Source organism: Trachurus japonicus, chromosome 9 (genome assembly GCF_045865225.1).
Source record: "Trachurus japonicus isolate A0001 chromosome 9, Traja_1.0".
Taxonomy (NCBI): Eukaryota; Metazoa; Chordata; class Actinopteri; order Carangiformes; family Carangidae; genus Trachurus; species Trachurus japonicus.
In genome coordinates this window covers 16,811,666-16,838,014 of record NC_140915.1, presented here as the reverse complement: position 1 = coordinate 16,838,014, position 26,349 = coordinate 16,811,666, and the positions used below count along the sequence as shown (strand labels likewise).

At 41.5% G+C, this 26,349-nt stretch overlaps 3 protein-coding genes across 6 annotated transcripts in view; 2 read left to right on the top strand and 1 right to left on the bottom strand.

Moving 5' to 3' along the window:
* Positions 1 to 10,828, bottom strand: part of nf2a (NF2, moesin-ezrin-radixin like (MERLIN) tumor suppressor a) — a 32,717-nt gene extending 21,889 nt beyond the window's left edge. Inside the window, exons 1-4 of one of the 2 annotated variants that reach the window (XM_085786280.1) lie at positions 10,075 to 10,828; positions 7,752 to 7,877; positions 7,458 to 7,580; positions 4,709 to 4,792 (exon numbers count right to left, since the gene is read on the bottom strand). In XM_085786280.1, the coding sequence (XP_085642406.1) occupies positions 4,709 to 4,792; positions 7,458 to 7,580; positions 7,752 to 7,877; positions 10,075 to 10,188 (447 nt within the window). In that variant the 5' untranslated portion in view covers positions 10,189 to 10,828. Of the gene's footprint in view, positions 1 to 4,708; positions 4,793 to 7,457; positions 7,581 to 7,751; positions 7,878 to 10,068 lie in introns of both variants that reach the window. The other variant, XM_085786281.1, reaches the window with a different exon arrangement.
* A 667-nt stretch (positions 10,829 to 11,495) lies between these two features.
* Positions 11,496 to 19,122, top strand: fbxo21 (F-box protein 21). Of its 3 annotated transcripts, none has more exons than XM_085786277.1 (12): positions 11,496 to 11,739; positions 12,354 to 12,489; positions 12,720 to 12,814; positions 12,991 to 13,112; positions 13,380 to 13,526; positions 13,736 to 13,872; positions 13,964 to 14,100; positions 15,166 to 15,345; positions 15,691 to 15,823; positions 16,488 to 16,678; positions 16,779 to 16,936; positions 18,069 to 19,122. In XM_085786277.1, the coding sequence occupies exons 1-12, from the start codon at positions 11,516 to 11,518 to the stop codon at positions 18,308 to 18,310; spliced, it is 1,902 nt and encodes a 633-aa protein (XP_085642403.1). In that variant the 5' UTR covers positions 11,496 to 11,515; the 3' UTR covers positions 18,311 to 19,122. The 3 variants fall into 3 exon arrangements, with proteins under 3 accessions (XP_085642403.1, XP_085642401.1, XP_085642402.1); XM_085786275.1 differs by having other exon boundaries at positions 12,705 to 12,814; XM_085786276.1 differs by having other exon boundaries at positions 12,705 to 12,814; positions 15,169 to 15,345; positions 18,069 to 18,525.
* A 140-nt stretch (positions 19,123 to 19,262) lies between these two features.
* Positions 19,263 to 26,160, top strand: tesca (tescalcin a). The gene is made up of 8 exons (XM_085786278.1): positions 19,263 to 19,420; positions 20,821 to 20,890; positions 21,444 to 21,524; positions 22,676 to 22,815; positions 24,162 to 24,223; positions 25,125 to 25,232; positions 25,318 to 25,365; positions 25,483 to 26,160. Exons 1-8 carry the CDS (start codon positions 19,360 to 19,362, stop codon positions 25,573 to 25,575), a joined length of 663 nt encoding a protein of 220 aa, XP_085642404.1. The 5' UTR covers positions 19,263 to 19,359; the 3' UTR covers positions 25,576 to 26,160.
* The last annotated feature ends 189 nt before the right edge of the window (positions 26,161 to 26,349 follow it).

Here is a 26,349-nt window from a genome sequence, read left to right as displayed (position 1 = left end):
GTCCGTAGGTGTGAATGGTGGCGGAAAAAAACGCAGAAGCCAATGCTTCCCATGAGTGGATTGTTAAACAAGTCACAGCAGCTGCAGCTTTTCAAAACACCTATTTAATACCACACCTGCACCTGAACTGTGCCAGCCATGTTTCCTCCTAAACTGTGGAATTAGCTACCATTAGAAATAAAGATGTCCTTCACCTTACCTCACATTTTAAAACTTACTTTTATTCCTTGGCTTTTAACTGAGTGTCAGTCATCTGTTTGCTTTTAGCTCTTATTTTATTCCTTTTTTATTGTTATTTCTAAATTTATTCATTCCTTTATATTCTTATTAAATTATTATTATTTTATCTTTATTTCTAATCCTCATTACGTTTTCTTACCATTTTGGGCTCTATGTCTTTTATGTAAATCACTGTGCAGCACCTTGGTAAATTTTTATGTTTTGAAAATGTGCTATATAAATAAAGTGGATTGGATGTTTGAGTTACAAAAAAACAGTACCTACATTTCCTCTTATCTTAATGGAGAAAATGATATGACCAATAGACACAAACATTTTAAGGGAAATACAGTTTGAAAATCTGATTAGTATTATTGGCTTATTTAGGATTAACTACAGTATATTGTTATATACTGTGATATATCATCACTTCCATACAACACATATATAGGGCATGAAGAACAGTATGCCAGACTGAGTACAAGTAATATTTGATAAGACTGTATTTTTCCAAAGGAGTGATGAAACAATATTAATTCTTGTGATGTGCTGAGACGTTGGGAGTCCCTCTGTATGTGCATGTATCTGTGTACAAGCCCACATTGTGAAAAAAAAGAAAAAAAAAATCAGCCTAAGCTTTTGTGCGCACATAAAATCCTCCACTATCCCTCATTTCTATTATCCCCTCTATTCATGCACTGTGTAACTCAAACAAGGTAATGGCAGCTTTTATGGCTTCCTACTTCGCCTGTTGTGAATTATTCTGCAATCTCTCCTCCGACTGGAGACTGATTACACACAGCACAGATTCTGTATGAATGCGACGGGGCCTGTACGTGGGCATGGCTATGATTCACATTATGAAAGAAGAAAAAGAAAAAAAAACTTTTTCAAACATAAAGCCGTCTTGGAAAACCCCCCCTTTTACACTCTCTTCCTTACCGTTATCTCCAGGCTGGCATAATAATGATTAAAGATGAGCCAGGGTGTACCGCAGTAGATCCCACTGTGTGATATACTCTACTTCACAGGCTACACACTAGTTCTGCACAATAACAACTCATGATGAGAAAAAAAGAGAAGAGGAAAGTCTGCCAAGAACCTCTCAGCAGCTGTGCAGCTAAAGTACCTGTCTCCCCCTTTTACAATACCAATTTCCTCATACAGGCTCTAATCAAGGTGGACTGCTGATTAAATGAAAACAAATAGTAGCCCCATATTTCTTGCCGTTTTCCAGATTGAGGTGGGCTGGCAGCAGACAGCTCCAGTCACAGGCTGATTTGCAGATTTTTTCTTGATCCACACAGTCTCTCCCTTTATTCCTTAGGCCTGTAAATTGGCATGGGGAAAGCCAAGTCTCTGAGGGCTTTTGGCCAAATCTTTGAGGTAGAGCTCGGGCCTCACTAGACCCTGTCGGCCTGTCAAAAAAAAAAAGAAAAAGCCGCACCTCACTCACTCTCCGTATCTTTTTCTTGGGGATTTCAGAGAGATGGGATCCTTCAACCAAAACGACTGCGGTTTATTAAGGGAGCTTTTTTTTTCCTGCGGAGCAATTTCCATACATGTCAGGTAACTTGTTGTCTGATCCCAAACCAGTAAATCAATGAAAGTTTTTTTTATACGCTGCCTTCTCGTGCTGCGTTTCATACATAAACGCAAGCAGGGAAACAATATCGACTAACACATCTCCAAAATACAAGATAAAGATGGTGAAAAAGTCTTTTTAAAATAGGGAAGGGAAAGGGAATGGATACAGAAATGTTAGATGGATAACCTGCAGTAAAAGAGAGTAAATCAGTAATAGTCAAATAATACTAATAGAGTATAAATGAATAATCATAAACTCCAGTCTAAAAAGGTCAGCTTTGACCCGAGCTGGATGATCGGACATAAGATCTATATCAGAGTGGACTGTCAGATTTAGTTTAGAGGCTGTGGTGGGCTGCGATAGATCTCATTCACACTTCTCTGCCTCCGCTTCATTCGCGTGATCAGCATACACACACCTCCGGACCGACCCACAGAGCTTTAACCACTTCTGTGAGCATTCATCCACAGAGGTCAACCTGATCAAACGCTAGGAATAACTCAACTGGCTTCGCTTCTTTCAGTGCCGACGAGCAGTGGTGCTGCTTCAAGCCCCCTCCAGATGTCTTAGCTCCTCAGCTGCCACACTGGGAACGGCTGCTGTTTGAATGCATACATATACAGCACCTGCTTTGGTACTATCAACGTCTGGAAATGCATTTTATGAAAAACCAATGTTGTCTTTTTTGAAGTTACTTGTAAATTTGGAGTTTGGGTTTGTTTATCTCACAAAATTTAAGGTTTCTTTACCCTGACATGTTTTGACGGCTGTCATCCGTCTGTTCTTCGTCATGCCTTTATCAACATCCCGAAGACACAATGAACATTTTCAGTAGATTACTTGTTTGGCAATTTTGGGTGCATTCTTATATGTTTTAGTTTTACTCTTCAGATATTGTCTCATCTTTTCAAGATTGCTTCAGCAATTTCTTTACTTAATTGTTTCAACAATTTATTCAGCTCATTCAGCTTCCAGCTTTCAGCATTCACACGTATTTCCTTCAGGAAATGCATTCTCTAGTTTTAAAAGAAAATCACCCAGGTATTCACACGCTGGATATAATTTTTTAAGTCTCATCATTGTTGCAGTGTATGCAGATGTGTAGTCTATCCAGATGCCAATTAGATGCTTTTTTTTTTAAGTTACTGGCAGAGATGCATGAGTCTAGTGCTCGGCTCAGCTGTTTCAGCACCACGGACAGTGCTCGCCTCTCTGTTGCACACAGGTTGCTGTGCTGTGTTAGTGCTGAAGCAGAGCGGAGACGATCGATGGGCCGACAGACAGAACACGTCACTTAGTTTGGTTCCTTCCCTGCTGCTTCCGATGAGTGTAAACAAAACTTTAAGCCCTAATTAAATTATCAGCAAAACATGGGTAAAAGGAAAACGACGGGGAAGTGAAGAGACAGTCAGAGACAGAGAAGAAGATGTGGGCCATAAACTGCAGTTTCTACACTCCTCCCCCTGCTGATTTTGTGGATGTAAATAATAATTTTGGTGTTGAGTTAAGTGGGCCAGGCACCAGGCATCTGACTCTGATGCATTCAGTGACTTTACGCCTGACCCACCAGAGCAGCAGCCTCTCTGTGTTCCCCGACCTCCTGATTTACAAATTAAGCACTGCAGATAACTATCATTTCACCATAACTATGTAATTATAACGGTGAGACTGTAATAATCTGCCTATCAAGCTCACGCTCCATGTACGAAGACACAACGATAGCCAACCTATCTGCTTGGTGCAGCCACTTGTGCTCAAATATCCACAGTTTTCCACTAGAGCACCATGAATATTATTTTAAGGTGTTAATATTCATCCACCCTGCTTTAAACAAACAGTCCCTGTGCATGCTGGAGGTCACAACCCCCAGAGGCTGTAACTTCATTAACAGCATAGGAGCAAACCAGAGGACACCAAACTGTACAAGCTCCACTGTTTCGACTGCGACTATACCCTCAGTTTAATTACTTGAGATCTTAGTTGTGACTTTCTGCTTCCTGTATTAAATTTGTTCAGTGGCTGAATCACTGGGGGAAGGTGGTGTTTGATCTACATGTTAGAGAAGCAAGCTAAAAGGTTACTTCCAGAGCAGCCGGGCGGCTCCAGTTTGTACATCTAAAACCTTTCACACGAGGGCCCTGTAGCACTTCATGAAATACTAAAGGAATTTTTTAAAAATCAATAGCAAAGGTAGCCGGTGAAGGTGTAATGTGTGCTCCTCTGGTCCTTATCAGGCCTCGGACAGCAGAACTCTGGATCAATTGCACCTGATTTATGGCTTTTTAGGTGGAGGGGCAGATATGGAGAAGATTACAATTGTCAAGCCCATGGGTGACAAAAGCCTGCAGTCTTTCTGTGCCCTGCTCTAATGGAGAAAAAGACACACCACAGCAATATGTCACTTTCCAAATGACGTACAGCAAAAGTGAACCCATGTGGCTCATAAGTCCATCCAGTCTTGAAACATATCGTCACGTACGGTCACAGAGACTCCATTATATAAGACGTACTGACGTAGGTAAGTAAACATACTTAAACCAGCTCCCGATTGGCCAATACGTTCTTGTTCAGTCAGTTCAAACTGATTTGTTAACCCACTGCCTCAAATGTGACACTCACAAATCTAAACAAATGTCTAAACGGGCTCCTCCGGCACTGATTTTCCTTACAGCCATTACACCCCGGGGTGCAGTTAAAGGAAAGACCTTGTTGTAGTAAGGCGAGTAACATCTGTTAGCATCTCTAGTACACGGCAGTAATTTCAAAATAAATATGTGTGAGGATGGAGAGGGAGTTGCCATTTACTCTTTAAGATAAAAGAGATAAAGATAAAGACGTATTAAAGGACGGAGTGAAAATTAATGATATTTAAAAACCCGAAGCTCTGGGAAGAGCACTAACCTTGGCGTGGACGGCGTAGGAGGCCAGCAGCACAGAGGCCTCTGGTGGACAGTGAATCTCCTCCTCAAGGATCTTCTTCTTCACCTGCGGAGACACACAATATAAAATCAGCTTTGAGGTGCTGCTATTTTTTTCTTTTTTCCTTTCAATGCATTTAACCACCTGAACCACAAAGCCCTCTTCATTCATTCATTCCACCTCACCTTCCCTAACACAACAATCAATTCAGAATTAACCATGCAGCTAATGTATCATCTATGCCATTTAGCTGTTTGTGGAATCACAAGAGGGGCTTTTTCACATGGGGGATGGGGAAAAGTTTCCCCTACATTATAAACCCAGACAGCTGCTTTTTATCTTCAGTTTCCCTTTATATTGATTTCCACAAGAGCAGTGACATGAGTCTGGTGACAGGTGATCTAACCTGACTCACACACAATCAAAGAACCTCGGAGAGGAAAGTGACGGCACAAGCTACATCCCAACTTTCTGACAGCCGCGCTTGTGACAGCCAGGATTTTATTTCCGTAATTCCACTTTGCAAGTTGCCGTAAACAGCTAAAACGGGTACCAATTTTTATTTTTTTTGGAGGCACAAAAATCAAGTAATTGGGTAAATAAACTCAGATCTACAGCAAATGGGTTGCTCACTCATTTTTCGAGAAGGTCTGGAAAGAGTGCAGACTGTGCCAGATAAATATTGTAAGGACTTAAGTGTCAGAGCCACATGGGGACCTATTAGACGCCGAGCCAGGAACTATGTAGCTCAGCCAACAGTATTTCATATGATCATTAAGCTGCTCCAAGAATATCAGGTTGCTAGTCAGCAGAGCATAATGACATGACAGAAAGTCCTCCACGAGCTCCAAATGGTAATTAAAAGGAGAACGCCGCCCATTTTTTTTTTACTTCTGTTATTTCTGTGCCCGCAGGATATCTGATACTGTGTTTGTGAATGCACTACAGTCAGTGAGCGTGACAAACTCAAGGTTTAGGTCTTCAAGGAAAGCACAGTTCATGTTTACAAGTGTTGCCTTGAGTGCCTTGAGTGTTTTGAACTGACAAAAGGTGTGAAGCCAGAGGTGACAGTCCCCGCTAATCGTGGCGAGTGCTAAGAGGCCGGCGCCGCAATCTGGTTTTACAAATGAGACGATGTTGTTTGCAAAGAGTTGCAAGGCCGGGGTGACGAAAGGTGTGCATGCGTCTTTGTTTTTGTGTGTGTGTGGAGTGGACTCAAGTGTTTGAGAGGTGCGTGCATCTATGTGTGTGTGTGTGTGTGTTTGTATCCAGGTCGGTGATCATTTCTGATAAGCACTAATCCAGCTGTCATGCCTGTGACGCTATCTGAGCAGAGGCCTGCTCCCGACATTATGGGAATTAATGAGAGCAAAGTTGTAAGGAGACAGGCGACGCACGGCGCGACACATTTGTATTCTTCTCCCCTTGTAGCTGTTTATCACTTTAACTGTGGAGTAATTTGTCAGCTGTGGGCTCTTTTCTTATTTTTTAAAAACAAGGTTTTCCTCTGAAATAAATAAATATCTTCAAAAACCTCTGAAAAACAGATTAATGGCACACATAGACATAGACTTTTTTTGTAAGTAAATGCCTCTATCCAAATGTTGAGCAACACAAGTGCACTGCTGTCTAAAGCCACATAACTAAACCAGCACACCGGCTGGGTATGAAGGGAGTGCTATGGGGGACGAGCATCCCATGGAGAATATGTCATTAACTGGGCCAATAACTGAGCCCTTAAAGCCTAATTGGTAATTGATAAATACGGCTGGTACCATTGGAGGATGGAGGCACAGTTACAAATCTCATCTCTTGTGAGCAGAATTGTGTGGCAGGCTCCAAAGGAATTCCCTGGAGAGTATTAAGTGGAGAGAAAGGGCAGCGGTAATATGTTGTGCATTGATTCCACATGGCTGCACACAATCATGACGGGGACAAAAAAGTAAAAGAAAAAAAAAGAAGAAGAAGAAGAAGTGTTATTACAGAGAGAGCTCTGCTCGGGAACTCGTCAGAAACTCTTGTAGATGCGTGCCCCCTGGCGGCACCGGATCAGAATTAGGAAGCTGCGTGAGGACACGAATGCAGAGCATCAGCCAAACGCCTGGTATACATAAGGGGGAGGGGAGGAAGGGGGGGATAATTGGAAATTTACAGGGCATTTAAAGAAGAAAAAGAAAGAGAAAAAAAAGCTCATGTTCTCATACACTTATTTTGTTAAGCGCTCATTTGAACTAATTTAGTTCCTCAGAAAGATGACACCCACTTCTAAGAATGTTTTCATGTTAAAGCCTCAAACGCAGCAGCAGCAGCAGCAACGCCTCCCCCCACCCCTCCCACCCACCCCTGGGAGGATTTACAATCAAGGAAAAAAGAGAGAGAGAGGTTGTCTGCCCACTAGCCAGACAGTAATCCACAGCTTCTTCTTGAAAAGGCATGTTGGGTTTCAGGTTCACCTGTCAGCCTGTGGCAATTTCAACTCAGAGAGCAGCGGAGAAAAAAAGAAGAAAATGTGTCAGTCAGCGCGAGCACACAAAGAACCTGCTCATGAGGCCTTTATGGCATGATAGACACGAGTGGAAGAGATAGGGAAGATGAGAAGTTAAGAATCTCACAGGTATATTCTGGATCAGTTTCAGTTCGTTTTTACCTTGAGACGGAGAAAAGCTAAACTCTAAATATGAGCACAATGAGGCAAAACAACAGGTTGATGTTATTTGTTACACTGACTCACCTGCAGGAAGAAGAGATGCTGTGTGATGTCTTGCACCAGCTCCTCTTCAGCATTTTCAGGGTAAAACTTGGCCAGGAAGTGAAGGATGATTGGTTCCTCCTTTGGTACCTCCTGATCCAGAACCTGGGACAATGAATGAACCAAAGAAATCTGCATTTGCACAGTGGGGAGGGTAATACATCCATTTCCTTTTCACGAATGCTACACTTTACATATGATCCGTGGGTGGCTGGCTCATCACATGGCTAATGGTTGTTAACAAGAAGAGCGGTACAACATTTCGATTTCACTCACCCGCTTTTCCATCTTCAGCCAAGCGACTGTGTCCTTGATGTCGTATTGGAGCCCAAAGAACCATGTCTCCCTCAGGCCCAGAGCTCGGCATACCAAGTCAAAAAGGTCTTTTCCTTTCCACTTGGCCTGAGGCATATACAGTAAATGTGTTGGTGTCATATTTTTGTCTCAACATTTTCTATATAAAAATAAACACTATATGTCTAGATTTTGTTGCATTAATACTTAAAGGGATACTTTAACATTTCGGGAAAATTGGCCCATTGCCATAATCCCTAGGAGTAGGTTCGTAAGCTTTAATTGTCGGTGCAAACTATTTTTAGAACGGCGGAGCAGAGCCGCGAGCTGCTCAGAGCTACGCTACGGAGGCTCCAAAACGTTCTCGTGGACAAGTTGTAACCCGGTAGTAGTGGTGAATGTGCACGTCACAACTTGTCCACCAGAGCATTTTGGAGTTGTTGGATTGTGTATTTGATGAGTTTGATGAGGGAAACCAAGAAATCCCATTAGCCTCCGTAGCTTGCGGCTCTGCTCCGCCGTTCTAAAAATAGCTTGCACTGACAATTAAAGGTAATGATCCTACTCCTGAAACTATAGGGATTATGGCAATGGGCCAATTTGCCAAAATGTTGAACTATCACTTTAAAGGTGTGATCTTGCAGCATACAAAAAATTCTAACCTAAAAAAAAAACACACTTAATAAAAATTCAGTCTGTGAGCTTAAATTTTGACAGAATCATTCAAATCATTCAGTGACTGCCACTAATTTATATGTATTAGCACGGGGAACGGAAGCACTTAATTCTTTATAAGGTTAAACGCTGAAAGCCATTCATAACATGATATGTCTCCCAAATCCAGACATACCGCTATTTCCATCATGAACTTGGTGTCTGCTTCAAAGCTGGGAACCACACACACACACACACACACACACATGTTGTCCTCGTGCAGCCGAGAGCTAGGGGGGAGGTACATGATGTACACATATCCAATTTAGATAGCTTTCATCTGTAGCCTCTGAGCTAACTCCTGGTGGAAGGAAGCTGCTGTCAAGAGTATTCAAGGTTGGTTCAGAGGGGGGAAAAAAATGTAGAAAAAAAAAACTAAAAATGGCAAGAAATTAGGATATCAGCTCCGCCATGCAGCAGGGAGGGCGACTCGGGGGCCAATCACAGAGTTCCTATGGTTAGTCTCTGAGACCTATCCCTTTTAAATGCTATTTATAAAAACCCATAATTGATAAAATTATCACCCCAGGGCAGAAAAACACAAACCTGCAACTAAGACCATGCTGCTCTTTGTAATTACTAACTGCAAACTTTGGCAGGGTTCCTCTCTAATTAAGCACAGAGACGGTGTCTGCAGATCATTTTCATAGCTCTGAGGTCTGCTGTGTATGATCACCCAAATCATACACTACACTCCAAAATACACTGTAGACATAAAACACACAGAGTATGACACTAACATTATATGACTTTAGTTAGCTGTAACTGCAGGATGTGGGATGATGCACACTTTTTCCTCTTTGGCATTTTCACCACAGTCACACAGACACACACACACACTGATTTGTTATTTTCCTGATTTGCTGCATTCGACAGAGATAAATGTAATAGATAAATGGTCTTCTGCAGAACAGTTTAAAACCTCTTGGGTGTGGGTTCATAGCTACCTGCTGCCATCTACTGTTGGGAATGAAACTCTCACACATCTTGAGAAGATATCACTGCTATTAACTCTCCATCAACGACCTGATTCGCCCGTCAATGTGCATATTGGTTTAGTATAGTTTCATTAAGGTGAATGTTATTTACTGTTGTAGTTAGTAACAAAGCAGAGGTAGAGCTGGTGCTGTCAGTAAAACCACTATTTATAGGTTATCCTATAATAACTTGAATAAACTTATGCATTCATTCAGGGCTACAGACTTTTGCCCCTAAATGGGAACATTTTGTCCCTAAAATTGTAGACAGTTCAAGTGAATTTTTCATCTACTTGCACATGTGCAACCAGTAAATTTGCAGGGTTTTTCTATAAATTGTTATTTTTTTTAACACTGGTGAAATGTAGAAGGGAAGACTCAAAGTATCTAGAATCTGTCATTACAGGACAGGTGGCAGGCCAACGTGTGTAAGGATCATGAATGAATATGAATATTTGGTTTGCAAGTCAATTTACAGTGTGAATTTTCTGCTTGTGCTCCTAAAGTTTTAAGTTTGGCGTCACTGAGCTCCTATAACTAAGTATATAGGCTACATTTTTTTTTTTTAAGTTAGTCTGGAGCCCAGGCATTGCTTTATAATGACAGACTCTCACCTCGCAGCTGAACTCCATGTCTGACTCCATGGTGCAGATCCTCACGTTGAAGTTCTTGGCTTGTTTTCTCTTCAGGGAGGTCAGTCCCATCTTCGCCGCTAAGGCACTTGCCATGGTGAATAGCTATTAATAAACTTAACTACTCAGTTCATTCAAAGTTGTTAATTCCTCCAAATTATTAAGCACACTAGAGAGGCATCACATCCTTTGTTTTCGTTGCTGGAAACTATAGGTGAGTCATTGGGCATAGTTGTCAAAACAGAGGCGCAGCTGTGCATGGGACTAGTGTCCAGCTGAATGATATCCTTTAACGTTAGCCCCGATCAGATATCGATGGATAGGTGCTTATAAGTGAGTTTTAATCGAAGTTCATCAATAAAACTTTAACTGACATTTAATTTATTTATGAATCTGGGCTTTGTAACAGTTTTCTGTTATTTTACGTTACGCTGCCAGACAGTTAAAGTTTACAAACACACACAAGCTAATGTGTTGCTGCTAACCTGTAACGCTCTGTTACATAGAAACTAAGTTGAACATATCAGATATAAGCCCCTAAACTCGAGCTTAATTTATACGTATCTTTATTGTGAAGTCCGTTGTTGTTTATAGCTGTGCATCCGACGAATTATTAGTCCAACAAATCTCTTCTTCAGAGTTAAAAAATACTCAAGTTGTGGCATGGACATTGACTGAAACTGAAGCTTTGGCTAACTGCTGCTAGCCGTTTGTTAGCCATCCATCTAAACAAGGCAATGCTGCGTTCATGGGCGGTCCGGAATTTGTATAATTACACCGTAAAGCACACCAAAACAGTACACACGGGCATAGTTTGACAGTTAAGCACTGTATTAAGATAGATACACTGCAGAGAGCATCGATTATATTGAGATTTTATGGTTTGTGATATTTCCCTCACTTTGTTAAACATTGATACAATCCAGTTAGTGATGACAAACATACCCTGCTTGCATAGGAAAGTGGGTATTACATAGGTTCCCATGGCAACTGCTGTTTGTTTATTTTTATTTTTTGATATTTTGAATACCAAATGCCAGTTTGTACAGCTTTTCTCCCCCCCCAAAAAAAGATATGTCTGTTGAGAATAAATCTGATTTTAGATGCAACCATTGTGGGCCAACAAATAAATTAAATTAATGAAAACAAGTCAAGTACGTTATTTATTTATTAATTTTTACTACTGAAGAATATTGAGATACATTCAACATTATAAATCCATTGTGTTTTGTATTTAAAAATTAATAATAAAGAAAGTTTGGAAAATTCTGATGATCCTGAAGGCAACAAATCTTCCCCCTAGCACTTGAGCGAACGGCCAATCGCACGGCTCTACACCTCGGAAGCCCCGCCCCCCGCCCGGCCCCCTGCGCCATAAAGGGGCGGCCCCTGAGCAATGAGGTAATCGGGGTAAACAGTAAAGATGGCGACGTCTGTAGCCGGAGAGGGGCAGTCAAGTCTAAATGGGATTATTTCCGACCTCCAGACCAAAAAACTGACCGACCTGCCGTCCGAGTTGCTCGAACACATCCTGTGCTTCCCCGTCCTGCAACACGTTGACATTTGTAACGTTTCCTGCTGCTGCAAGCGGCTACACGACGTCTGCCATGGAAGGGGCAAGGTCTGGGGACACCAGTACAAACTCAGGTGCTATGATTTTCTTTATTTTTTTTCTATTTTTTTTATGGTGTTTCTTCGAGAGTTTTCGCTTCCTCCACTATCAACCGAAACGATCTGCCCTTTCCTCCCTAAAATTAGCCTTGTGCATAAGCCTTAAATCGCTTGTTGTGCACTTTAAAGGTCGGCTCGTGTGCTGCGATCTCACAGGCAGCTGTCAACCATTGACATCCTGCTGATGCACCAAATCCATCTTTGCGCCAGGCCAGTGGCAAGCTGCTACTCCGAAGACAACTACAGAGCTTTTGAATCTAAATAGAAGTAATGCAAATGCCATTTTAAACGTAGCTTTACCCAGAGCAGCCGAAAATTAAACTGTATGACCTTGAATGTTGCATGTAGCCTGTGACATGCAGGAGAGTGCATCTCCTGCCAAAAGCTAAGCCCTCCTCCTGTCTGACTTGGCTTTGGGCTGTGAGTTACTCTCTTAGTTGCCTTTCCACTTGCAAAGATAAAACCACGTCTGCAGCAGTTTCTTTTTGCAGATATACTGTGTAATGCTTGAGGCAAAAGCCTGCTAAACAAATTCTGAGCAGGGGCCAGAAGTGTTAGTGAAATAACTATTGTTCTTCCTCCATCAACAGATGGCCAAGACTGCAGAGGTTTTACCGTCAGAATGAGAGCTGTGACTGGCTCCGGGAATACAAAACACGTCATCGAGTCGGTATACAAATAAGGAGGACGGTGGAATCAATCTCAAAGAGATTCTTCACAGAAGTCGTGAGTAATCCGCTTGTAATCAAGAATACATCATCATCATCATCGTAGTAATGCTTATGTTGTTACATCAGATCTGGTTTCAGCCGCATCGTTTGCATAAAAGTCACCCCCACTGTGAATTGGCTGGCCTCTTGTGAGTGTAGGCGCATCATGTTTGTGCAAGAAAATGTGAGCTTTCTATTTTCCCAAAACTAACCCAGAGATCTGTAACCCAGCCTTGCGTTGGCCAGGTGCTGGGAGACAGCTTTGCAGAGATTGAGTCACTCGGGATGCCAGAGCACTTTTGCGAGGACGAGCTCCTCTTCATCCTCAACACCGACAAGAGGTGAGAGGCACAGCTCGTGTGCAGTAAAAACCCTCCAAATACTTACCACACTCTGCATTTTGCAATCATTAATGGGTTTGGGTGTTGATCTTTTTAATCCTCCTGTGATTATGAAAGGCTTTTGTGTCGCACGCCACTAATGTGCCTCTGTTGTTCTAATCTCCACCCATCGTTAGGAAAAGCTTGACATTGAAGTACTATGCAAAGAAAATCCTATACTTCCTGAGACAACAGAACATCCTGAGGAGCCTGAAGACGTTCTTGGAGCAGCCTGCAGATCAGCAATCAGCTCTAGAGGGTGAGGCATCATACAGACTCCTGTTATAATACAATAACATTATCTTATCTTTAATTTTTACATCTTAATTTTATTTCTTAGTAATTTGCACTTAGTTTATTGCATTTGATTTAAATGTTCATTATTACTATATTTTTGGACTTTTATGCGACAAATAAACGTTCATTATTATAATGTTTGTTGGGAAAAAGAGCTTTTGTTTTCCAGCTTTTTCTCTGTGTGCATGAAGCAGCCCCACCTAATGCATTTCACCCTCTACCCCACTAGGTGCTGTACTAGTGGATCAGTATTGTAACCCGCTGGCTGATGTAACACTGGACAGCATATCGGCCCAAGTGGATGAGATCACAGAAAAAGTGAAGAAGATGCTGAGGATCAAGAACCCCTCCCACCCCAGCCTGCGCATCGCTCAAGGTGAGAATAGGAAGATGAAGAATGAATGCCTTCTGAGACTGGAATTGTTTTCTATTTCTGTCCTCATATTTAGCTGTTTCTTCTCTCTAAAATGTATTCACACTAACACATTTAAAAAATCAACACCAGTAAATCAATGCTGTCAGTAAATCCATATTTTCCTCTCAGCCAAGTGCTTATGAAGTGTAATTTCTTGTGATGTGCTGCAGGCGACTGTTTGGTGGTAGAGGACTTTGATCTGCAGAGGCAGGTGGTGTGCGCCCTAAACTCTGTCCTGTACGAGCAACTTCAGTACAAAGGCAACGAGTTTGACTACTACAACCCGCTCAACTCCTACATCCACCAGGTAGGCCCTCGGCAAAATATATCAATTTGAGTGTAAGCCTCAACTTTTTTTTTTTCATCTAACTGACTTCACCTTTCTGATCTGTGTTTAGGTGCTACTTCGCCATACGGGCATTCCCATAAGCCTCTCTGTTCTCTACATGACGTTGGCCCGGAAGCTGGGCGTTCAACTGGAACCTGTCAACTTTCCGAATCATTTCCTGCTGCGATGGTGCCAAAAACCAAGAGGGTACACGTTGACTTTAAATAGCCCAAAAATTACTGTTAAAGGGATATTTCAACATTTTGGCAGATTGGCCCATTGCCATAATCCCTATAGTTTTGGAGTAGGTTCATTGTCGGTGCAAGCTGTTTTTAGATCGGCGGAGCAGAGCCGCGAGCTGCTCAGCTAACGCAACGGAGGCTCATGGTATTTCTACGTTTCCCTCATCAAACTCATCAAATACACAATCCAACAACTCTAAAACACTTTCATGGACAAGTTGTGACCTGCACATTTGCCACACTATGAAATAATCATGTATAATTATGTAACATTACGACACATGAAGCAAATATTCTGAGCTACTTTCGCTTTTGAAGACACTCTGCCGAGCAGCCGTGTCGGGAATGTAGTTCCGGTTACGTATTTACCTGGAAAACAACTTGTTACGTTACATTCCGTTATTATCTCATAGCGTGGTGAATGTGCAGGTCACAACTTGTCCATGAGAGCGTTTTGGATTTGTTGGATTGTGTATTTGATGAGTTTGATGAGGGAAAGCCCGGAAATACCACACGCTGTGCAAAGCTCACGTCTCTGCCCCACTTATCTCAAAACAACTTGCACCGACAATTAAAGGTAATGAACCTACTCCTAAGACTATAGGGATCATGGCATTAGGCGGATTTGCCAAAATGTTGAAATATCCCTTTAACATTGCTATTCAATCGACATTTTTTCTACAGTTACATTATAAAGTAGTAGTAGTATGCATAAAGGAAGTTTAGAGATAATGACTTACTGTTGTGCTTTCATGAGTCATTACACATGACATTGTGTCCGTAGGAAATGCAACACTGAGGGATACTTTTAACTTCCTGTTGGGGATGTGTTTTGTTCATGCTCTGTGAACGTATCAATTTTCATCTTTATCAAATACTAGTTCCCAAAGTCAACAGTGGACCTTTGTACTAAACTACAGTTAATGCCACACTACAATCATTATATTGCTACCACACCACTGAGAACTTAAGAACTTCCATTCTTGTTTTATTAAGTTTTCTAATAGAAAAATATTGTCACATCCTGCAGGAGCGAGGACATCTATGACTTTGTCTACATCGATGCCTTCGGTAAAGGCAAGCAGCTGACAGCCAAGGAGTGCGAGTACCTGATTGGCCACCAGGTGACGGCAGATTACTACAGCGCCATCAGCACTACAGAGGTGCTGCTCAGGATGGTGGGAAACCTGCTCAACATCGGCAAGAGAGGGTGAGAGAAGCTCAACTACCTGTCACCTGTTGCTACTCACTCTCCTCCCCTGGAGACAGGAGTGAGGGACGATGGAGGACTGATGGATGGGACATGGACAGGCTGATAATGATTGTTGTATCGCACCACATTTTAGATGTACCACCCAAGAGAGCCACTTTGATTCCTGAGTAATATTTTAATTAAGTCTTTATATCCTGTCATCTGACTAAAGAACTAAAGACTAAAGAAAGCACCACGTGATTACATTAGATTACATTTGATTGGCTGCTAAGATTAAATGAAGACGTGAATGCAAAGTTCTGGTTTTAATTACATTTCCTGCCCTGCGTTGGTTTCTGTCAGGGAGGGCAACGAGAAGTCCTACCAGCTGCTGAGAGACTCTCTGGATCTCTACCTCACTATCAACCCAGACAACGTCCAGTACCTGCTTCTGCAGGCGCGCCTCTACTTCCACCTGGGCATCTGGCCAGAAAAGGTCAGGACACACAGTCTGCTGTTGAGAAGAAATCAGATTTTAGATCAATCATTGATGGAGTGTCATTAAAGTGAAACTCCACTGGGGTTCTGTCTTGTCAGTGTTGTTTCAAGAGAAACTGTGCAGGATTTGTAGCTTAACTGTGCTACATTTTTACCTCAATTTAACAGCTTTGGAGTAATTGTGATGGTTAAATATGTCTTAACTTGTCACTGGGAGAATGGAGGCTCTCTACCTCCACGTGTGTGTCACTTATTGCGTCTCTTGGCTGAAAACCAATCTTGCAAGATCAGAGCCGCCGCCCCGGTGTCCCAGTTTTCTTCTCTGCGGCACTGCAATCTCTTGTTTATGACAGATTAAACTACACAAAAATACACTTCGTAACTTCATATATGATATATAACGTTATCTACCGCTCTATTGATTGATTTCTCGCCAGTTTCGTTGTTAACACATGCACATGGCCAGGAGGAGGGTTAGCAACACGGCAGGAAAGTGGCCTGACTTGCATAGTTCCTCTTTAATGTTGAGACAAAATACAGACTATTCTGCTCTTTAATAGTTTAATCTGTAACATGGTACCTGTTGCATACGATAACTGCACTCAAGAGGTCACATGTTTCATCTAACCAAACTGTCCATTGCTGTTCGTCCTCTGTCCCAGGTGCTGGACATCCTGCAGCACATTCAGGCGTTGGATCCGTCCCAGCACGGGGCGGTGGGTTACCTGGTGCAGCACACGCTGGAGCACATCCAGCACAAGAAACATCCTGTGACACCTGAGGTGAAGCAGCGTAGCGCTCCAGAACACCTGGAGGTCCAGTATTCAGTCGGCCTCATCATGAAACACAAGAGGTGGGTTTCACCATGACGTGGTCCAACAAAGCTCCTCTCCTGCAGACTTGTTATATTGCATCACTGGAGCATGTCTGCTCTTTCCCACCTCCTCCACCAGGTCGGGGTATAACTGTGTGATCTACGGCTGGGACCCTAAATGCACCATGAGCCAGGAGTGGATCACCACCATGAGGGTCCACCAGCTGTCCAGCGGGGCCAACCAACCTTTCTACAACGTGCTCGTACAGGATGGAACGTGCCGCTACGCAGCGCAGGGTATGGATCATACACACCAGTGGGATGGCTTAACGCCTTTTAATAATGTATTTCTCATAAATGTATATGTTTGATAAATGCATTTGGGATAGAAAGTACTGCCCTCCAGGCATCAGCTTGTAATAAATCAAAGGAAATGGCCAGTGAGAGAAAAATACATTATGTTTTGTCAATATTGCTATTGATTGTGTTTACTCTTGCTCTAAGGAGGTATTTCACTAATAATCTTGCTGGTTATTTGGGATAAAATTGTAACCAATCAATGCAGCATCTCAGTGTCTTATTGAATATTTACTCCACTTCAATTGGCAGGAATTGGAGTATAAACAAACTGACGTCTATTAAAGATGGATTCATGCAACTGATGGTTGGAATGATAAGTGGAAGTAATTACTCAAATCTTCAGGCTCTCAACTCAATATGGACTTTTACATGAGCAAATTAAGCCAATCTACTCTAATTGTGGGCGGGACTACTACATCACTGTCACATGTATAATGTGCTAGTTGTAAATGAGAAGGTTCAGTGTTGGACAGATCTTCCTGTTAGGAGATGAGCTTCATTGGATTTTGCAGCTTCTTCTTGCACTTGAAGCAAAAGCATCTCTGTAACATTAAATAATGTTATGTAAGTAGAATAATATGTTGATCTAGATGTATTCCCTGTTAATCCATTTTAATTCACTGTAATTGAATCAAACTGGTTGCAGGTAAACTCTTTAGTGTTACTGCATCTCCCTTAAGTTTTAAGTATACACTCACTTCAGAAAGCCCCTCCCTCGCAGGCTGACTCATACTGTATATCCCCCTGTGGTTACCTGCTCACTCTGCTGATACCGCCGTTACACAGCTTTCATTGTTTGTCAGTTTCATCTCTTCTCTCTCCACCACTTTGACAGGCTGCCATACAGTCACTCTGGAGGAACTGATGCCATCAAGTTGCCAGAATGAATCACATTTGATATTTTGTTGATCAGCTAAATATTTGAGATGATCAGTCTGACTTGGTTTTATTTTTATGTTAATAATAGTTTGGACTGTTTTGTATGAATTTTTTCCTTTCCTCTTCCATTTACGTTGACTTATATCCATCATTTCTTATCAGCATGTTACACTTTTCTGTTGTTCTTCAGAAAACCTGGAGCCCCACTCGGCCCCGCTGGAGATCGGCCACCCGGAGGTGGGACGCTACTTCTCCGAGTTCGCCGACACCCACTACGTTGCCAACGAAGAACTGCAGACACGATACCCAGAGGACATGAGTGAAACCCTGGGCACAGTGCAGGAGCTCTATCACAGACTGACACCTGGCTCTGGGAACCAAGCGCAGGCTCCTGCCTCAGACCAAAACAACCACCAAGCCATGGCCATGTAGCAAAGCAGCTGTGTTCGACACGCTGCCGACCCAGGCTGATCAATTTCTGGTCGCCCATTCTCAATTTACAATCCACTCAAAATACAGTATTTACTGAAAATAAAATGAGTGCCACAGTCAGGTTTTCACATCTGGAAAAATCTGTGAAATGACCAAAGACCGGAAACACACAAGCAAGACTGTTACTGTTGCTGCTCCGAATATCACAGTGCATTTGTTAAGAAAACAAAGTTCACACTAAAGTGATTGTAGCCTCGATGATTGTTATTATCAGGACGCATTTCTCACAACGTGAAGACGCCATAATCCATAAGGAAAAAGGACAACAAGCTTGAGGTAAACTGTTAAAGTGGATGTGTAAATTCAGGATGGGTTTCCAGTTGCTGTAAATCTCCCTTTACCTAAAACCAAGGAATGCTCCTTTACTCAGAGTCCCATTCCAGCCCCCCTCCCCTCTCTCCTCTCCTCCCTGCACCCAGCACCAGTCAAACAAGCCCCCAGCATATAACCTAAACCCAGTTACAGTGCCACAGGAACTATTATAAAGAAAATACTTTGTAAATTGACTTTTACTTTTAATTCCCCATCTTTTAACCAAGTTTCATGCACTTATGAAAGTTTAACTTTCACATTTCTAGAGTATGTTTTGTTTTTTTTCTGTACATTTACAAGTGAAACATGTAGGATGTCACAGCTCGTCATTGTGGTTGAGCTGAGCTGTCAAAGTAAAAAAACAAAACAGGAACCAACCACTGACTTGAAACAGAGCTTTGAGGAAATAAGAAAAAATAATAAAAGCGTTTCAAGTTTTACTAGCTTCTCTCTGATTCATTTTACTGAACTTTATCAATGAAATTGCGCAGAACTAACCAACCACGAGCAAGGCTCCTCAGCAGGTCGTAAACCCACACAGGCTGAATGGATTTAGGACCTTGAGGATGTCGGCTGTAGTTTCTCACAGCAGCGCGATTAAAAGCAGCGGCGGCTCAGAAAAGTAGAGCCAGTCGAACCAGATCGTGCGTCCTGACGCACCGGCGGAACGAGCAGCGATGGGAGCTTCACAGACGCGCTCCGAGAGCAAGTACAAGGATCTGAAGGAGAAAACTGGATGTAAGTAATGGAGGAAGGGGAGATCCATCGGACGCACTTTTCTTAACACCGTTTATATCCTCTGTTCTTGGAAAACTATGGTGGCCGTGGCGAATTTGGTTCTTTAAGGAAATAATTTGGTGATCCAGATGATCATCGCTCCAGTCTGTGATCGACTTTTTACGAGTGGTCTATTAATTAACATTTAGATGAAGTGAAGTGCTGCTCTGATTGGCAAGCGATGTGAAATCATATAGCCAACTGAGGTGAATCGTGAAGTTAGTTGAATAAATAAATGCATTGATTTGTGACGTTGCGCAACACCAGGTAGTTAGGTTATTTGGATTGGTTAAACTATTAACATAAACGACAGCTATTTTCATGATAAACCACACAAACAATCCAGTCTATGAGTGAATTGTAGAAGCGTTTTCCTGTATCGTATAGGCAGATAGTCGTAGTCTAGACAGTAAGCAGCTGGATCGAGATCATGTGGAACAAAACACCTTGTCTGAACAAATGCAATCAGATTTGTGGACGAAAAGGTTTACCAAAGTAGAAAAGTAGAGCCAGCAACCGAAGTGTGGAGATCTATGTATAAATCAGGAAGAGCAGGTCCTTGATGTGCAGAGGCATGCAGAGTGCAACTCTGCGTGTGCCATGCAGGGATAAAGTTTACACCTCAGTCTGAGCCCAGGTTTTACTGGTGATGTCCCACTTTATTGACTGATGAGACTTTGAGCTTTTTTATGGCCTTCTTCAAGGTGGGGCTTTGACCCTGTTTCTCTCTGGGCTCAGCAGTGGGAGATATTTATGGATTTACAATATATTCTTGTTGACAGAGCACAGGCCACACATTCATGTCTACACAGTAATTGTGTGCAACATCTGCAGCAAGTGTCACACACAGTCACCTCAGCATGTTTCTGCAGTCTATCGGTGCACACTGTTTGCAGCTGCTACTGCAAACATCCACTTAGCAGCCGCTGCAAAAGGGAAAGAAGGTCAAAAAACAACAACAACCTCACAAGTGTTTTCCGCAAACAATTGGAAATGTCAAACTTGTCTTGACATGGGATCAGGGAGAGCCAGATTAGGATGTCAACACCTTTCCGCATGGGGCCACTAGTCCACTCAGTGAGTTAATGATTCAATGAACTCTTTGAAATGACATAAAAAGACAATCCTACTGTTACGCACCGTGTTTGCTTTGCCATTAGACTGATAATGAAGCTGCACCCCATCAGTTTCATAAAAAACAAGTGTCACGGTATTAACTATGCATGCAGTAACTTTGCAGTCAAGGAGATCCAGCGAGGGATTGCATGTGGGTTTGTTATTGTTTCAGTTGGACATGTCGGGTTGATGGGTGTGAATTGGTTGTATCATTGTCATACATACTTCTGTTTGCTCCTTTTCAGTTTCAGAGGAGCAGATCAAGAACCTTCACAAACGATTCCAGCAGCTGAGTGAAAATGAAGAGACAATCAGGTAAAATATAATTATATATATATATATATACAGAAATATGAAAACACACAAGGCTGCAAGTGTGTAGCAAAGACATTTTTCACCTTTACAGTAGCAGTCACCACAAGAGCTGAAATACAACCTGCACGGTGGCTGTGTGGTGATGAATTACACAAACAAGCAACATATGGTGTCACACGCAGCCTGAACTATATTGTGAACACAGGCACATTAGGCAAATACAATATGTTGATGCATCAAGCACACAGAGATGAAACATACTGTACACACACACACACACACACACACACACACACACACTCATTAATTCATGTAAACACAGACAACAGTCGCACACGTGAAAGATCACAAGTTCATTCCCTTTTAAAAAAGAAACGGGGAACAAATGTCATGCATAGCACGTGTTCCTGCTGACAGTTCACCACAAAGACACTGTTCATGTTACTTCCCATTTAACGTTTAACACACACTATCATTTCAATCTGTGAAACCATGCTGGCCCTGTTCTGTGATATCTGTTATGGTAATGACTTCTTGTCTTGTCGCACTGCAGCAGAGGAAACTTGGAGAACATCCCGGCCCTCGCCAATAATCCGATCAGAAAGCAAATTATTGAGGCATTCTTCGATAAAAGGTGGGAACAGCCAAATGACACCACGCTTAGCTGTCTTCTTGTCCCCTCTTCACCCTCCAGCCAGTGGTCATTTGAGTCTAGCCTATATCATTAACACTATTATGACATCAGTTAAAAGATAATAAAACATCAATAGGCCCACTGACATTAAAAATGAACTCATAAAACAAGAATTTAATGAATTTATCAGATTATAATTATATGATATCAGTTTCAAATTGTTTTTCTTGCCAACACTGAGATACCCAAGTCTCTCAAGTCTGTAGGCTACAGTAAAGGGAACTATCTAGTTTGCTTAGCTTAGCATGGAGGCTAAAATATGAGGAAACAGCTTGCTAACTAATTTTTGCTCATGTTGTAATTGAATGTAATTGATGAAAATATGTTAATTAGTTATCTTTGTAGGTGTTTTTGTCTTTATTTGCTTTCTACAGAGCCAGGCTTTGTCCTATCTACATTAGGCTAAGTTAAACCTGCTGGTATTCCTAAGATCTTTAGATGTTTGTCTCTCCACCCTCTGAATATCTGCAGTGATCCACTGTTACTAAGGATTTAATATCAGTTTTGAGAAAAATGTTTAAAGCAGTTTAATCAAACTGTCCAGTGATTAGTGTAATTTCCTCTGTTTGTCATGAAAGCAATGCTCTTCAAACATGGCTAGTAAATGCCAGTAGCCTAATGCATTGAGATGGCTGATAATAACGCTTGTGGACTTTGAGTCTTGATTCAAAAGAAACTGTGCTGTAAATTGATATGTAAATTAGCTATACATTAACAAAATATGGCTCTGATTATTTTATGGAGACAGTGATATTTTTAATCCAGCACTTCCTCATTCTTTGAAAGGACTATGCTGACAAACCACAAACTTGTGCATACATGGCGTTGCCAGAGCACAAAAGTCATATGCACAGTGGAAACCTATTGTATAGGGACCAAATGCAGAAATATGTCAGTCCTTTTTCTTTTGGTTTTACTGGAATCTGTAAACAATAATCCAACATTTTCAGGGAACAGAAATTTCCAATTTGGGACCTTGAAGAGATGCTGGGATTGGTGTAGACTTTCAGAAAAAGTACAATTGTCGAATATGTATTCAGAAATCCTTTTATTTTGATAGTGTTTATTCCTTCTGTCTGTCTGTCACCCAGGAACCAGCATGAAAACGAGGTGGGCTCCTTTGAGGAAATTAGCTTCGAGCAGTTCCTCATGGTCATGTCCCACTTCCGCCCTCCGACTCTGAAGACGACGGAGGAGGAAAAACAAGATCTGAGAAAGGAAAAGCTCCGCTGTAAGTCAACTTTCCTCTATTTTTAAATAACAGTCCTTCAAGTGCTGCAGCTGTCTGGGACGTACGTCTCTCCATGTGTGTCTCCCTGACCTTACAACCATCCTAGATAACAAATCAGAGCTGCCACAAAGAGCGTGATGATGCATGGATGCATGTGTGGGCTGCAGATTCCTTACTGCATGGCTGTCCACTATCACATTGGAGAGGCTTGTGGGTATTTATGGCCCTGGGCCACAACCGCAGCTCCAAAAACCCCAACAAGTAGAATGGATCAGTTGTAGATGCCCAAATTGTCTCATAGTTACTCTGAAACTGCACACATGAGCTGAAATAGAGCTCATGTGTGCAGTTATTGTATTTCATTGTATGTTCTTTTAGCTCCCCATTGCTGCAATTGCCCCACTGGGGACAAATAAAGTGACTGAGATTGAGATTGAGATTGAATAGCTATGATAGAATGAAGTATGATACTCAGTGTGTAGTTACAGTGCTGAATGCAGACCTGAAAATGAGTTAGAGGATGAGGCCGTGATAAACATTTTTACGTCACTGCTGCCAGTAACAGAAGCAGGTTAGCTGACTAATTTTAGAACAGTGAGGTGTGTCTATAATTGCAGCCACATCCCTCGTTGAAAATGTAAATTATGTGGAAACCTGTCACAGCCACACTACTAATACAATAATCCTTACACACATATACAGTATGCATATTTGTGTCACCATCTCACTTCATCCTATACATACTTCTTTTGCTTTACTACTGCTTTTTCCAACCTGAACTACAGATACAACTCACAGTGGAGAAAACATCAGCAGGAAAAACTTGAATGAAAACTGAATATGACTGAAACTGGATGTCTGAACATGAAAGAAGGATGTACTGCCTCATTCCTTGTTGTTGTATTTGCTGTGCAGATGTTTGTGCATGTACTCAAGTGCTGAGGAAGTTGCACTTGATTTTTATCTAATGCCAACCCAAGGCCAACAACCAAGTACAGTGGAAGCACAGTCAAAAATGTCACTGGACACTGCCCAAGGAAGCTCATTGGTATTTTACCTTGTTAGTGTCAGACTGCAGTGCTAACCGTGAGATAGTCTGACAGGACTGAGTCATGTAAATGTCACCATAAATGAGAGTAGTACCACTTTAAAAGGTGTTTCGTTGCCTCAGTGTGATTGTTGGCATTCGGCAGCAGTGCCTCTGATTTCTCACTTCACTTTCTTATCTCTACATCCATGTGAACATTCATCTAATCACAGCTTCCTCTGCTCTGCTGGAGAGACCTTGTGAGGTGATGATTGACATTTCCAGCCACTAACTTCTTTTGTTTTTTGGTCTCCTCCAGTTCTGTTCAACATGCACGACACAGACAACGATGGCACCATCACTCTGGCCGAGTACAGGAAGGTAAGACGACTTTTATACAGCAGAGGTAAACAGCTGGATGGAAACCATGAGGCACCACCCGACAAGTGACACTTTGATGATGTTTAAAGTGAAAAATTGAAACCCATGCAGCAAGCAGACATAAATAAATGAGTATTTCTTTTTTATGTTCTGTCAGTTTTTATTGCATGAAATTTTGCTAATGTTTGGCTTGGTTTTTTTGGCTGTTTGCTGCAGTAGGAAATAAAAGTTTATTCTCACTTTGAGGCAAGTATTAAAAGAAAAAGCTTTTTCAAAAGCTTTCAGCTGCATCTTATTGTTTCCTCAGCAGACTGAGCTCTTGAATTACCAGAGTAAGTGTGGAAATTGGATCCACTTGACATTTGATGCCTCTCATACTCCACTTAGGATTTTTTTTGAATGCATTATACGATCACACATGACAAAAGAGAATGACTTCAATTTCTTAATTTCAACTTTTTTTCTAATTATAAGAGAATATGAAGGAGGAAGTGATGATGTAAAAGTTAAGTTATGACATTTAATTTCAATCAATGTAGTTTTATTAGATGACAGATGTGTTTAAAGACTCAGGTTTTATTGGTTGTTGAGTTTAAACTAGGGAACAATCACAGCATCATTTTGATAAAACAAAAAATAGGTTCAACTACTTCAACTTTATAAGTCATTTTCCTTTCACACAGACTTGAAATAGTTTTATAAACATCAGTGAGTGGGCACTCGTCCAGTCTAATAAACACTGGAACAGCTCCCACGCTGTTTATTGCGGCAGTTCGCTGATGTTGATGAGGGTTTACTTTTATTCCTGCCTCTTCCTGTTGTGTGGAAGTGTCGCCCTGAGCAGTTTGATGCTGTTCAAACCCCAGTGAGGATTTAAAGGCTGTTAATGCTCTCATCCAAGGTGGTAGAGGAGCTTCTGTCAAAGAGCGGAGCCATCGGGCTGGAGGCTGCCAAGGCAATAGCAGATGCTGCCATGTTGGAAGTGGCGAGCACAAATGTGCCCCACATGGTAAGAGAAGGATTGCAGTCGAATCTCACAGTCGCCTACACGTACAAAAAAAGTAAAAGATGAATTAATCTTTGTATCGTCTCAGGGCCCAGATGATTTCTATGAAGGAATTACGTTTGAACATTTTGAAGAGGTTTGCACTTTTCTCATTTCATGTTCCCCCTGATCCAAAAATTAAATAAAATACACACCTACATTTACTTGTTTATATTAAGGCTTTTTCTTTTTTCTTTTTTTCATCTTCCCACAGATTTTAAAAGGGCTGGAAATGGAGACCAGGATGCACATTCGCTTTTTGGATGTAGACACCATTACAATGCGTTGTGGGAAATCAACCTCTTGATGTGTTTTTGTTGCTGCTGTTTTTAGCAGAACCTCTCCGCTCCTTACATGGAATGAAGCTAAATACTTTTGATATGGACGAATATATATTTTTGGACAGTTAGAAATAGTCTTTAGATTTTTTTTATATACGAATAATAAAGAGCATGTGCTGCTGCTGATGCAGTTTAAAGGTTTGTCTGGACGATGGAAGTCAAAGGACGTTTCATGCTGTTATTCAGTTTTCAAGCTTGTGAATCTAAAAGTAGGAAGTGTCACATAGTATTTCAAAGAAATGTATTTCTCTCCCTCTTTTGTCTCTCTCCTATTAATTTCCATCTAAATCCAAACTAAAACACTACCTCTCTGACCCCTCCTAACCTTTCCAAAAGCAGCACATGTCATGTGAAGGATTCTTTGTACTTTTTTTCCAAAAAGGTTCATGTTAGATGAACTCTGGTAGCCATGGGTTCATCTATCATGGCCAACATCCAAAGCATGAGACTGCAGGCACATACCATTCCTCTGCAGCTTCAGAATAGTTGTATGGTTATTTAATCTGCCCCTCTGAGACTGTGTAACCAGCCACTATTTCTTTTAAAAACAACACTATTTTGCTTTCTCTGCTAAAAAAGAAAGAAAGAATGAAACACTTAACTTTTACTGAGATGAATTATTACAGATTTTGCACTGATTTATATTAATGAACAAAATAAATGGAAGAGATTGTGATAAAAAACAAAAGCATGTATAAGATGTGTTTTTTTAGAGAAACTAATAAATATCGTACTGAGAA

Excerpts from the sequence above, each read along its gene's own strand:
- tesca (XM_085786278.1), top strand. The coding sequence starts at position 19,360 with ATGGGAGCTTCACAGACGCGCTCCGAGAGCAAGTACAAGGATCTGAAG. Across the intron at positions 19,421-20,820 it reads TCTGAAGGAGAAAACTGGAT|TTTCAGAGGAGCAGATCAAG; the intron begins GTAAGTAATGGA and ends GCTCCTTTTCAG. Across the intron at positions 22,816-24,161 it reads GAGAAAGGAAAAGCTCCGCT|TTCTGTTCAACATGCACGAC; the intron begins GTAAGTCAACTT and ends GGTCTCCTCCAG.
- fbxo21 (XM_085786275.1), top strand. The coding sequence starts at position 11,516 with ATGGCGACGTCTGTAGCCGGAGAGGGGCAGTCAAGTCTAAATGGGATT. Across the intron at positions 13,527-13,735 it reads CAGCCTGCGCATCGCTCAAG|GCGACTGTTTGGTGGTAGAG; the intron begins GTGAGAATAGGA and ends GATGTGCTGCAG. Across the intron at positions 15,824-16,487 it reads TGGGCATCTGGCCAGAAAAG|GTGCTGGACATCCTGCAGCA; the intron begins GTCAGGACACAC and ends CCTCTGTCCCAG.